This window comes from Salvelinus sp. IW2-2015, linkage group LG15 (assembly GCF_002910315.2).
Source record: "Salvelinus sp. IW2-2015 linkage group LG15, ASM291031v2, whole genome shotgun sequence".
NCBI lineage: Eukaryota > Metazoa > Chordata > Actinopteri > Salmoniformes > Salmonidae > Salvelinus > Salvelinus sp. IW2-2015.
Window position 1 is genome coordinate 43,693,337 of NC_036855.1, and position 14,126 is coordinate 43,707,462.

General features: G+C 41.2%; 1 protein-coding gene across 4 annotated transcripts in view; it reads left to right on the forward strand.

The window, feature by feature from the left end:
- Positions 1-3,501: 3,501 nt before the first annotated feature.
- grin1b (glutamate receptor, ionotropic, N-methyl D-aspartate 1b) overlaps positions 3,502-14,126 on the forward strand; it is a 61,789-nt gene continuing 51,164 nt past the window's right edge. For 2 of the 4 annotated variants that reach the window (XM_024003051.2, XM_024003052.2), the window contains exons 1-3: positions 3,502-4,181; positions 8,692-8,826; positions 10,087-10,263. In XM_024003051.2, coding sequence (XP_023858819.1) covers positions 3,933-4,181; positions 8,692-8,826; positions 10,087-10,263 — 561 coding nt within the window. In that variant the 5' untranslated portion in view covers positions 3,502-3,932. The remainder of the gene's footprint in view (positions 4,182-8,691; positions 8,827-10,086; positions 10,264-14,126) is intronic. The other 2 variants (XM_024003049.2, XM_024003050.2) reach the window with 1 other exon arrangement.

Genomic DNA, 14,126 nt, shown 5'->3' on the forward strand with positions numbered 1-14,126 from the left:
GTCCAACTGGCTAGGTATCCCCCTTTCCCTACTGTTTGGTATACTCAGTGTAGACAACGTCTTTTCTCCCAATATTACTTTTCTCTTGAAGTTATAAATCTCTTCTCTTGGATGAGTTGCTTGCCCTTTTCTGCCACAGTCATCCCAACCAGGCAGTGAGTAAGGTCCCCTACCCTGTCATCAATAACAAAATCAACAAGTCATCTGTCAAACACAACCTTGAGAACTCATTATGTACACTACTGGTCCAGCACCTATGCCAGTCTTCCATCTATTCAAAGTCAGTCAGAAGATGAATAGCTGAATATCTTCTTGAGGTCTTATTGAAAGATGAGGTTGAATKATATTTTCATGTTAAGTTGAAGTGTGTTGATTTTAAAATGGCGCTGGAGTAGCTATGTAAATGTATCTCTTTAAATGGAGACAAAGCACCCAAATGTCTTGTCCTTTACATGTTCACTTTGCTGATGTCCAAATGTGCTCCAGGGTGAAGTTGTCTGTAGGTGCAGATCTAGGATCATCTTCCTCTCCCCCAATACTAGCCTTGATAATTAGTGGGGGAAATTGAAAACTGACCCAAGATCAGCCTCTAGGTGACGTTCCAAATGCTGGAAACTTCTGTAGCAGCTCCAACAGAGGGAGCTATTATCCCAAAACACTGTTGTCTAGATAGATGACAGCATACAGTATCACAGAGAGTTGTGATTTCCTTCTGAGCTACGTACAGTACATACAGTACATGCAGCATGTTACGTAATTGATTGTTCTTGTGGTTACGCTGCTTCTGGTTGAGTACAGTATATACAGCTATAGAAATGTACCATATTGCTCTGGTGCTAAATATATCACTCTGGCACAGAGTATGCTGTTCACCCAATGTCAATATCAATAAGAAAGTAAATGTATGTCTTATAGTCTTATAGTCATTGTGCATGTTTGTCTTTGTTTTAAGGATCAAAACTAGCCTCAGTAAAATGCAAATGCGAAAAAAAGATATTTCAACATTTTATTCAAAAATATCCAGTGGTACCACTAATGCAGGCAAATTAAGTAATATCAATTTAGAGTGACTTATTTGTTTCAAAATGATCTTTTAGTGCTTCACTTGAGAGTAGAGGCCTGTGTCGTAAGCAAGTTTACGTTTGTATGCATATCCAATAAGACGCTTTTAGGACTTCTGTAGTGCTTCAATATTTTTTTAACTTCCTATTCAGAGTTAGGAAAATGTGTGTATGTTCTAAATGATAAAAAGAACATCCAAATGAATTTCTTCTCTCCCTGGTAATAGAAATATCTGTTTAAAGATTGCGGGCACTATTCCTCTCTCTTCTGTGAGATCTAGGTTGAATCTCAATTACACTTCTTTGAATCTTCTCCACCTCTCCTCACCTCCTCAGAATGCATTGTGGGAGAAGGCATGAGGTTCCTCCAATGCGTTTTGAGAAGGAGGCAAGGAGAGAGGACACAAGGAATCAAGGATATACAATTGAAATTCACCCCTAGTTGTGAGAACCTGGATTCTCATTAGGGGCACTTTAGCATAATCAAACAGACGTTTGGGATGAGCTTTTTAACGTGGTGGTATTCGTGTCAATTATGCATGAAGAGAACATTTGCCACAAATAAAGCAAATCAAGTGTACATTTCCAATCCGTACACGGTTGGACCATTTACTGTCGATTTATGCCGTGCATAATCTGCTTTGTTTCTTCCTGCACTCCACTTTTCCTGTTGATTTTTTTCTTTTTTTTACAGCATCCACAGTAACATAGGAAAGTTTAATTCACAAGCGGTCGTCTTCAACTACAGCAGTGCTGATTTTTTTTTTTTACAGCTATTGTCACAGCAATGGTTTTATACTACAAGTAATAAATACTCCTAAATGTGCATCATGGTAGTGTGATACAAACCGACACAGAGAGCCGAGACAGAGAGAGAGAATTCCTCTGCTGATAGCTGCAGTGAGTGAGAGCCTGGAGCAGTTTAGGGCAGCAATGGGTTCAGCTGCCATGTCCTTTTATCTGCATGATCATAGATCCCCAGTGTATCTATAGATGCTGTTGTGCTATCTAATGATCCCTGTCCCATCCATGGGCTCTTCGGGCCTTTGGCTCACCAGTCCCAGAAGACCATTTGTCTAAGTGGATAATCAGGTGGAAACAAAAGCGGAATGTTTTGCTTGCCCCGGAAGGAGGCTAGGTCATGATGTGCGTGGTGTGAATGCAGTGTGCCTGTGTTCCTGTCTGTGTGTATACAACTGTAACCTATATGAATAAAACAATATCAAAGATCACATTACATGTAGGATAAGTTCCATGCTGCAAATGCATTAATGCTCAAAATTAAGGCTCGATCAACCTTGGGGGGAAATGTCTTCCAATCTCCCCTTTAAAACGGAGTGTGGTGTTCAATAATAACTGTTGCCAAAAGTGTCTCCTGGATTTATTTAGCACTGGGGAGGCAGGGCTTGGGACCTCTGGTAGTGATGTAAGTAAATGCAATATCAGTGTTACGCATTTTCTGTGTGAATGCAACTGCATGCATGACCTTGTGTGTTCTCCTGATTCTTACACTACACTGGAAAGGCTACTGCCATAATAAGCTTTTTGTTGCCTATTAAAATTATTACACGCCTTCTTCATGACAGATTTTTTCCCCCCAAAGCCCCATACCAAAGCATTGCTATAATTGCAACTTAGGCTGGCATTGGGGGAAACTGTGCACCATAGCCAGAGATGCTTGTTTCCTTGGTAACCAGGTTCTCTTGAATTTCTCAGTGCTTATGGTTCTACACAGAGCCATATCTGGTTATACCCTTCTAGAGCTCTGCAGCCATCTGTAATAGGGATTCTATTGATTATTTGTTTAGGTAGACCAAATAGCCCCACAGCTTGTTTTATTATACTACACACAATACACATTTTTAGCCTGCTATAATTAATTAATTTAATAACAAAACAATTATATCAGTATGATATCTGTGTAATTATCATTATCCCTCAACGAATTAACCCTATTGATTGAGAGGATATATTTTGGTGCTGGACATGAAAATGGTCAATATGAGCTACACAATCTGTAGGCCCACAATGTAGCATAAAATTACAGTTTAATTTTAGACCTTTAGAACTATGTAGGAGCAGGAATAGGCTAACCATCATCTGATACATTCTGTATTGTTTTTTGTAACTTTAAAATTATTTGTAGTTCTACATTATTATACAACATTATATCCTACTAAAACGTTACTGTAGCCTATACAGGCTTTTTAGGCTAAAAGTCGCATATAGTTTAAAACATTGACAATATATATTTTTTGTATTACTATATTAGTCAACCCGTCCTCCAAATCCATATAAAACATCCCCTCACAGTTGTAGATGTTTAGTTGCATTAATTCAAATGTTGCCAGAGCGTTCAAGTAGAACGCGAAAGCGATGTCAAGCGGAATGAGTGGTGGGTACGCGCGTCGCTGCGCGGGCACGATTTCAGGACCAAGGACAGCCGCTCGCGCTGAGCATCAGGTCATTGGATCCTCAGCAAAGCAGAACCTCGGACGGGAGTCGTGACAAGGAGACATGCATCTCTCAAAGACAAAGAAAACACAAGCTCTCCCAAAACTGTTTGTAGGCCAATAATATATATATWTTTTTTTGTTGCGTCAATGAAAATCAACAGGATTTACCCACCACAAAGCAAATGTGTTATTGTCTTTTTTATGGAAGTGTAAGGCAGGTTTAGAGATCAGCTGGAGAAAAAACTAATGATGCACATTCCTCGACAGGGCGGACTAATGTAATTGCATTCCACTGGTATTGCTGTTAGCACAGGGTCGAGAGGACGCGTGATCCATGCGGATCGGTTAGCTGGGCTGGCTACGACGCACATCCACTCAACAGGAGACTCGGTCTGGCAGCTGTGTCGATGTCAAAATGCGTGTATTTCTGCTTGCGTTTTTCATCTCCTGCTCCTGTGCGGGTGGTGGATGTGAACCTAAGATTGTCAATATCGGAGCGGTCCTGAGCCAGAAGAGATATGAACAGGTGTTCAAGGACGCCGTCACCCAGGCAAACACTCTGTATGGGAAAGATAAGTTCAAGATGAACGCCATCTCTGTCACTCATAAACCCAATGCAATTCAGATGGCGCTCTCCGTCTGCGAGGACCTCATCTCGAACCAGGTAAGCAATATAATTTCAGCCTTTGTATGATGGAAGTATAGCTCTCACAGTGTTTTGATACCCATGTTTACTACTCATTCATGAAACCCCCTATGGGGAGACACAAGTCAGTGTGCAACGTCAACATCTGGGTGCGAGGATGGCTGCTTGAGGATTGAGTGGTTTGTTAAAATTACATTGATAAAGAGAGAGAGAGAGAGACTTGGGCCATGTTTATTTTGCTTTACAGTAAGTAGGATGTTTGTCTGGCTGAGCCTGTGTGTTGAAAAGAGGAGCATAAACACATTGTTGTTAAAGGGTAAAGTTGCTAGAGATTGATAAAACATCATAAACCGTTTCAATTGTTGCAGTTTATTCCCTGGGGAGACTGGGAGAAATGTTCCAATTATCTCTCCTTCCTCCCAAAGTGCGCATTTGTTCACTTCACTTTACTGATTTGAAAGGAAATAACTGTTACAGTGTAAAAAAAAAACTCTTTAGATGAGAGGTTTTCTCAATTGAAAAAAACGACATTTTTTAAACCAAACATATGATTCAATGCCAACAATTCCAAACCCATATTTCAAGTTGCAACCTATTTCTTTCAACACTCAACTTACTTTTCCCCTTTGGTTAATCTGAATAAATAACATAAATACAAACTAATATAAACTCAGCAAAAAAAGAAACGTCCTCTCACTGTCAACTGTGTTTATTTTCAGCAAACTTAACATGTGTAAATATTTGTATGAACAAGACAAGATTCAACAACTGAGACAAACTGAACAAGTTCCACAGACATGTAACTAACAAAAATGGAATAATGTGTCCCTGAACAAAGGGGAGGTCAAAATCWAAAAGTAACAGTCAGTATCTGGTGTGGCCACCAGCTGCATTAAGTACTGCAGTGCATCTCCTCTTCATGGACTGCACCAGATTTGCCAGTTCTTGCTGTGAGATGTTAACCCACTCTTCCACCAAGGCACCTGCAAGTTCCCGGACATTTCTGGGGGGAACACTGACATTCCTGTCTTGCAGGAAACTGTGCACAGAACGAGCAGTATGGCTGGTGGCATTGTCATGCTGGAGGGTCATGTCAGGATGAGCCTGCAGGAAGGGTACCACATGAGGGAGGAGGGTGTCTTCCCTGTAAAGCACAGTGTTGAGCTTGCCTGCAATGACAACCAGCTCAGTCCGATGATGCTGTGACACACCGCCCCAGACCGTGACGGACCCTCCACCTCCAAATCGATCCCGCTCAAGAGTATAGGCCTCTGTGAAATGTTCATTCCTTTGACAATAAACACGAATCTGACTATCACCCCTGGTGAAACAAAACCGTGACTCATAAGTGAAGAGCACTTTTTGCCCAGTCCTGTCTGGTCCAGTGACGGTGGGTTTGTGCCAGTAGGCGACGTTGTTGCCGGTGATGTCTGGTGAGGACCTGCCTTACAACAGGCCTACAAGCCCTCAGTTCAGTCTATTGCGGACAGTCTGAGCACTGATGTAGGGATTGTGCGTTCCTGGTGTAACTCGGGCAGTCGTTGTTGCCATCCTGTACCTGTCCCGCAGGTGTGATGTTCGAATGTACCGATCCTGTGCAGATGTTGTTACACGTGGTCTGCCACTGCGAGGGCGATCAGCTGTCGGTCATGTCTCCCTGTAGCGCTGTTTTAGGCATCTTACAGTACGGACATTGCAATTTATTGCCCTGGCCGCACCTGCAGTCCTCATGCCTCCTTGCAGCATGCCTAAGGCACGTTCACGCAGATGAGCAGGGACCCAGGGCATCTTTCTTTTTGTGTTTTTCAGAGTCAGTAGAAAGGCCTCTTTAGTGTCCTAAGTTTTCATAACTGAGACCTTAATTGCCTACCGTCTGTAAGCTGTTAGTGTCTTAACGACCGTTCCACAAGTGCATGTTCATTAATTGTTTATGGTTCATTGAACAAGCATGGGAAACAGTGTTTAAACCCTTTACAATGAAGATCTGTGAAGTTATTTGGATTTTTACGAATTATCTTTGAAAGACAGGGTTCTGAAAAAGGGACTTTTCTYTTTTTGTGAGTTACAACCCATTTACAACCCATTTTTTCATTTTGTACCAAGTAGATTTTTCACTTTGAAATTACCTATCCAAATTTCTTCAATTGGGTTACAAGCAATTAAATCAATTTCATGTTAATCAAGATACTATATTAAGTTGGTTCCATAACATGAAATAATGATTCCAAACACTTTCACATAAACTGTTTTCAATATTGTAATTAAATGGTGACCATCTCATCAATGGAAACCTTTCCAGACTTTTTAGTATCACAGTTATTTTATTTTACCTTCATTTCACTAGGCAAGTCAGTTAAGAACAAATTCTTATTTACAATGACGACCTAGGAACGGTGTGTTAACTGCCTTGGTTCTGGACAGATTTTTACCTTGTCAGCTCGGGGATTCGATCTAGCAACCCTTTCGGTTACTGGCTCAACGCTCTAACCACTAGGCTACCTGCCGCCCCAATCTTTTTATGCAGATATCTTTTAAGATTCAGTGCTGGTAGTGAACATATACAGTAATCATACATTTAAAAAAATAAAAATAAAWAAWAAATAAAAAAAATACACATTACCTGGAATGACATTCACTCTCACGGGTATCCCAAAGAACAAACTCTTCTGATAGGCTGCCACCGCTACATTGCGCCCACCGCTATGCAATGTGAATGCACATGTGGTGTTGAAAGCAATTTAGAAGCTTTCATTAAGTACAAAAATCACATTGATCTGCCACATTCATTATTTGATTTCAAACAAATTCAATAGAATAGGTTGAATGAACCAAAGATTAACTTTGGATCATACCAATCAGAAAAAGCACCTCAGTGAGAAATATGGTGGAAACTCCGTGACTGTGCCTCCACCAATCCAATTATTTTATATTTGTGGGAAGTTCTGAACGAGTGCACACTTAGATATTATTGGGATTGGGTTTCTAGATCTTGAGTAACTTGAATGACTATCATTCCTTTTTTAATTCCCATTCCCATTTACCATCGTTTCACATTAACCTATAGCCTTTAAATCATTTACTTTGTCAATATGACAACAACAACTGTATGCATTAGGCTGCTTATGAATTGAAATAACATTGACGTGCTCCAATTCTTGATTAACCTGCATTTATTCAACAAGACATAGCCTACTCAGCCTAATTGCAAGCCTATTTTTGCAGTAGGCTAAGCCTCGAGTAGCCTTGGCATTTGGAACTTATACAATCCATTAGGGTGATCGTGATAGATATTAAACAGCCTCTCCTTTATTCAATTTGTGAATGAGTAAGCTTTAGGCTTCAGCTGCCATGTTCAATAGTCTAGCTGGCCAGAGAACAGATTTTTGATCGATTCCCTAAAAACACGGCACTTCTATAAGTTACTTTTTCATAGGAGGTTAGGAGAACTTACGCAGCAGGTTAGGATAATTAATGTAGCAGGTTAGGAGAATAAGGTTGAGGTTAGGGTTAGCTAAAATGCTCTCATAACCTGCTACGAAAAGTCCCTTCCAGTCATAGCTGTATCGAAGTGTTTTTAGGGAGTCCCGGTTTTTGATGGGAATGCACACCAGTGGATTAACCAAAACAAACACAAGGGCTGTGATTTTAACATAGTGGCTTATTCAATGGAGGATAAACCCCAGACCTTTTATCTTGAATGACGGGACAACATCGGTGCAAGGTTGAATAAAAGTGGTGCTAGATAACCTGAGCTAATGGCATTGCTTTGAACCTCTGTGGAGAGGCCATGTCATGTCTTCCAAAGGAAAATTAGGCCAACATGGCGTCAGCAGGCACACGGGTTGGCAGCTGCTTTGTTGCTGTGAGTAAAGCACGGGTAGTCGGGTAGGGCAGCATTATACAGTGATGTAGAGGAAGATTATAGCCCACTCGCCAAAGTGACAGCACAGATTATAATGCCAGTGGTGACGCGTGTGCGGGCGCACACATGACAGACATACACAGGCGCACATGCGCATGCTGTCTCTCTCGCTTTCTCAAAACAAATTATCTTTCTCTCTCTAATATACACACACGCGCTCAAAGAGCATCAACAAGATATTTCTCTATAGGCCTATTTATTCCATATTCAAGAGACATGTTTTGTGATGCACTTGGGTTCATGCATTATGCAATTTATATGGGTCAGCTTACTGTGTGATAACAAAATGTCCCCGTAGGCTTACTTTATCTACACTCTTCTCAGTTACTTACTTAAAATGTGCAAATATTTCACTGGGTCACTGACATTAATTAGCCTACTGATGAAGTTCACCTGAACAGATGTAGAATTGCAGTAAATCAGCTCCAAAAATCAGCTTCAAAAGCTGCCTTTGCGTCGTGTGTTCTGATGTACATGGTCATGTGTGTGTGTGTATGCTGATGTAGAAAGATATGATTCTCCTGTATTATTCATTATCCCTGGGCACACATGTCAAGTACATATCCTGTATCTGTTTGTATCTTATGATCCCTATTCTGTACACAGGTGTATGCCATTCTGGTGAGCCACCCGCCTCAGTCGAATGACCATCTGACCCCCACACCCGTGTCCTACACCGCAGGGTTCTACCGTATCCCTGTGGTTGGGCTCACCACCCGCATGTCCATCTATTCGGACAAGGTGAGAAACGCACACACACAGACAAACCCATAGACACACACACAATGTGATCTTTTATATGTTGTTTTATTTATATCTACAATCAGACTAGTGGTAGCGTGGTTAACAGACAGATATCCCAGTGCTTAACCACTTCACTCAGCAGGGTGGGGTCTCTATATTCTACATGGGATAATTTTATTAGTCACATATTGAAATTCCAGCTCCACTCGAATCTGTCTGTCATAGTTATTCACTGTCATTTTTCTTTCACTGTCATTTTTCTCCTGTGATGTTGTTTTTGTATGCACTTTCAAATATGTGGATTTTCTCAGGCCTACTCTGACATATTTTCCCACGAGAAATACATTAGAGCAAAACATCAAAGGTCTATTAATGCTTTAAAGCAATGCTTGAAGCTGCTGCTTTTAGAATTAAGTGACAGCACAGGTCCTCAACATGGTAAATCGTTGTTTTAACCAACACAAAATCCACACGTTGGGCTCTGTGTTGCCTCCGTTGAGCTAACCTGTTCAATCAATCAATCAATCAATCAAATGTATTTATAAAGCCCTTTTTACATCAGCCAATGTCACAAAGTGCAATACAGAAACCCAGCCTAAAACCGCAAACAGCAAGCAATGCAGATGTAGAAGCACAGTGGCTAGGAAAATCTCCCTAGAAAGGAAGGTTACCTAGGAAGAAACCTAGAGAGGAACCATGCTCTGAGGGGTGGCCAGTTCTCTTCCGGCTGTGCCGGGTGGAGATTATAACAGTGCATGGCCAAGATGTTCAAACGTTCATAGATGACCAGCAGGGTCAAATAATAATAATCACAGTGGTTGTAGAGGGTGCAACAGGTCAGCACCTCAGGAGTAAATGTCAGTTGGCTTTTCATAGCCGAGCATTCAGAATTCGAGAGAGCAGGTGAAGTAGAGAGAGAGAGAGAATCGAAAACAGCAGGTCTGGGACAAGGTAACACGTCCGGTGAACAGGTCAGGGTTTTATAGCCGCAGGCAGAACTGTTTAAACTGGAGCAGCAGCACGACCAGGTGGACTGGGTCCCAGGGCTCAGTTCCTCCGGGAGGGAGAGGGAGAGAGAGAATTAGAGGGAGCATACTTAAATTCACACAGGACACCGGATAAGACAGGAGAAATACTCCAGACATAACAGACTGACCCTAGCCCCCCGACACATAAACTATTGCAGCATAAATACTGGAGGCTGAGACAGGAGGGGTTGTGAGACACTGTTCCCTCTACTGTGTATCTTTCCTCCAGAGCATCCACCTGTCTTTCTTGCGTACCGTGCCCCCCTACTCCCACCAAGCCCAGGTGTGGTTCGACATGATGAGAGAGTTCCGCTGGAACCACATCATTCTGATAGTGAGCGACGACCACGAGGGCCGCGCTGCCCAGAAGAGGCTGGAGACCCTGTTGGAGGAGAGGGAGACCAAGGTGAGACTCCCGGGCCCAGAAGCCATGTTTAACAACACTGTCTGTCTATCTGTCTGTCCGTCCGTCTGTCTGTGCGTCTGTACTCTTGTGTGTCGAACTTGCATTCAGTATCACAAAGGTCCTCTATGTACTGTTTGTAATTATTTTTATTTTCTGTTACGTGAGCACATTTTTTCCCCATTTGTTACATTGGCTAACATTTTTTTAATGCTAGAGGCATCAACAGCGTCCTAAGTGGCTATCTGGCAAAACTCTGTATTTTCCACTCATTTCACATTACTTTTACCATAGTCAAAATGTGTCCATCCACAACAGGAGCGCAATGAGGGACCTAACCTGGGGCTACGCAAAAAATCGAGGATTTTCACATAGTTCAATTAGTTACTAGATCTTCTTCCAACAGTTTCTTGGTTTCCGTTAAATTGTGCCCAAGTCTTGGAATAAATGTGGACAATTTTTTGCTGAGGTAGGATAACTATGGTTTTCATCCATAATTCAGAATTTTTGGAGGTATACATTTTTTATGCACGAATGGCGTTTGTGTTCGCATTTAGTGCTATAGAAGCTGAAAAGCTCTACTTCTTGTATGTTGTTTAACGGTATCTGAATTTCCAGTCTTTGTTGTGTAGCGTTGTGTGCAGTCTGCATTTGAAAGAATGGAACTTTTCCTGTTTGTTAGTTAAAATTGGGTTGCTTGTCTATCTGCCCACAACAAAATGGAAATAGATCCCCCTGATGGGGGAAACATTTATGGTAGCTGTCCCAGAAAGCACTAAAATCATCTCGATGGGACACAGTGAGGTGTAGTTACCCTAAAAAATGCCCAGAGAAGTGTCAAAACTATGTAGCATTATAGCAGGTATGACTTTGCTGTTTTTATTTAAGAGTATTTTTGCGTTTCTTTGTGTTTGGAATCCCGTCATTGGAATTTGCATTGATTGCTTAAGGAATGTGATTGTTTGAGGGATGTACATTTTTACTTTTGTTAGGCCTTGGTTGCTGTTTTTGTGTCGAATGATTGTGGGTTATTTACTGTATATTTGGAGAGAAATCTTATGTTGAAAATTATTTTACCAGGTATGCTGACTGAGAACACATTCTATTTTACAGCAACGATCTGGGGAATAGTGGTGGAGTGGTGGGGGGATGAATGAGCCAATTGGAAACTGGGGATGAATAGGTGGCCATGATGGTATGAGGGCTAGATTGGGAATTTAGAATTGCTGATTTTGTTTCCTTTGGTATAAAAAACCCCTGTATATTTAATCCCGATATCAATCTATGTTAACTATCTAATCTAATCTAATCAACTATCTTATCCAGTTATAGTTACATAACATAGCATTATGAAACTTGCAATTTTAGGATCTCCTGGTAAATGAGACTTTGGTTGTGGCCACTGTACAGTTTTATATTTGCCTATTTTTAAGCCAACATTATTTCTTATTAATACCTTAATAATTTTTTATGTCATTAGTCTCGGCGCGAACCAGGAAGTTCCGTGGCAGAAATAAGCTAAAGAGTGTTCGGAAACCCGGTGTAAACCAGTGACGCCTCACAAGACGTCAAACCAATCAAATGGCTTGCTTTGGCACAGCTCCAAATATGCTTGCCTGATTAGTGCCCTAAAAGCAACAGTGAGGAGAAAAAACATCACCAAAACAAGGACTGTTATAGCAGCAAAGGGTGGACCAACTCCATATTAATGCCCACGACGAGCAGATGTCCACATACTTTTGGCAATGTAGAGTACCTTAATAAAAAATTACTCAAGTAAAACTTTATTTGTGGTACGGGGGTGGCTTCTATCACTGTAATTGTCTACATAATTTCCAATCCCCCATATATATATTTTGTAAATATATATTATTTTAAATATATATATACAGTTGAAGTTGGAAGTTTACATACACCTTAGCCAAATACATTTAAACTCAGTTTTTCACAATTCCGGTTTGTAGGCCTCCTTGCTCGCAGGCGCATTTTCAGTTCTGCCCACAAATTTTCTATAGAATTGAGGTCAGGGCTTTGTGATGGCCACTCCAATACCTTGCCTTTGTTGTCCTTAAGCCATTTTGCCACAACTTTGGAAGTATGCTTGGGGTCATTGTCCATTTGGAAGACCCATTTGCGACCAAGCTTGATGTTGCTTCAATATATCCACATAATTTCGTTCTTCATGATGCCATTTATTTTGTGAAGTGCACCAGTCCCTCCTGCCTCAAAGCACCCCCACAACATGATGCTGCCACCCCCGTGCTTCACGGTTGGGATGGTGTTCTTCGGCTTGCAAGCMAACCCCCTTTTTCCTCCAAACATAATGATGTTCATTATGGCCAAACAGTTCTATTTTTGTTTCATCAGACCAGAGGACATTTCTCCAAAAAGTATGATCTTTGTTCCCATGTGCAGTTGCAAACCGTAGTCTGGCTTTATTATGGCGGTTTTGGAGCAGTGGCTTCTTTCTTGCTGAGCGGCCTTTCAGGTTATGTCGATATAGGACTTGTTTTACTGTGGATATAGATACTTATGTACCTGTTTCCTCCAGCATCTTCACAAGGTCCTTTGCTGTTGTTCTGGGATTGATTTGCACTGATTTCCAAAATACGTACGGCTGCGTGGTCCCATGCTGTTTATACTTGCGTACTATTGTTAGTACAGATGAACTTGGTACCTTCAGGCATTTGGAAATTGCTCCCAAGGATGAACCAGACTTGTGGAGGTCTACAATTATTTTCTGAGGTCTTGGCTGATTTCTTTTGATTTTTCCATGATGTCAAGCAAAGAGGCACTGAGTTTGAAGGTAGGCCTTGAAATACATCCACAGGTACACCTCCAATTGCCTCAAATGATGTCAATTAGCCTAACAGAAGCTTCTAAAGCCATGACATAATTTTCTGGAATTTTCCAAGCTGTTTAAAGGCACAGTCAACTTAGTGTATGTAAATTTATGACCCACTGGAATTGTGATACAGTGAATTATAAGTGAAATAATCTGTCTGTAAACAATTGTTGGAAAAATGACTTGTGTCATGCACAAAGTAGATGTCCTAACTGACTTGCCAAAACTATAGTTTGTTAACAAGAAATGTGTGGAGTGGTTGAAAAATGAGTTTTAATGACTCCAACCTAAGTGTATGTAAACTTCCGACTTCAACTACATACAGTATCAGTCAATAGTTTGGACATACCTACTCATTCAAGGGGTTTTCTTTATTTTCTACATTATAGAATAATAGTGATGACATTAAAACTATGTAATAACACATATGGAATCATTTAGTAACCCAAAAAGTGTTAAACAAATCAAAATGTATTTTATTTTTGAGATTCTTCAAAGTAGCCACCCTTTGCCTTGATGACAGCTTTGCACACTCTTGGCATTCTCTCAACCTGGAATGCTTTTCCAACAGTTTTGAAGAGGTTCCCACATATGCTGAGCACTTTTTTGGCTGCTTTTCCTTCCCTCTGCAGTCCAACTCATCCCAAACCATCTCAATTGGTCGGGTGATTGTGGTCGGGTGATTGTGGCCAGGTCATCTGATGCAGCACTCCATCACCCTCCTTCCTTTTCAAATTGCCCWTACACAGCCTGGAGGTGTGTTGGGTCATTGTCCTGTTGAAAAACAAATGATAGTCCCACTAAACGCAAACCAGATGGGATGGTGTATCACTGCAGAATGCTGTGGTAGCCATGCTGGTTAAGTGTGCCTTGAATTCTAAATAAATCACAGACAGTGTCACCAGCAAAGCACCCCCACACCATCACACCTCCTCCTCCATGCTTCTCGGTGGGAACCACACATGTGGAGATCATCCGTTTACCTACTCTGCATCTCACAAAGACACGGCGGTTGGAACCA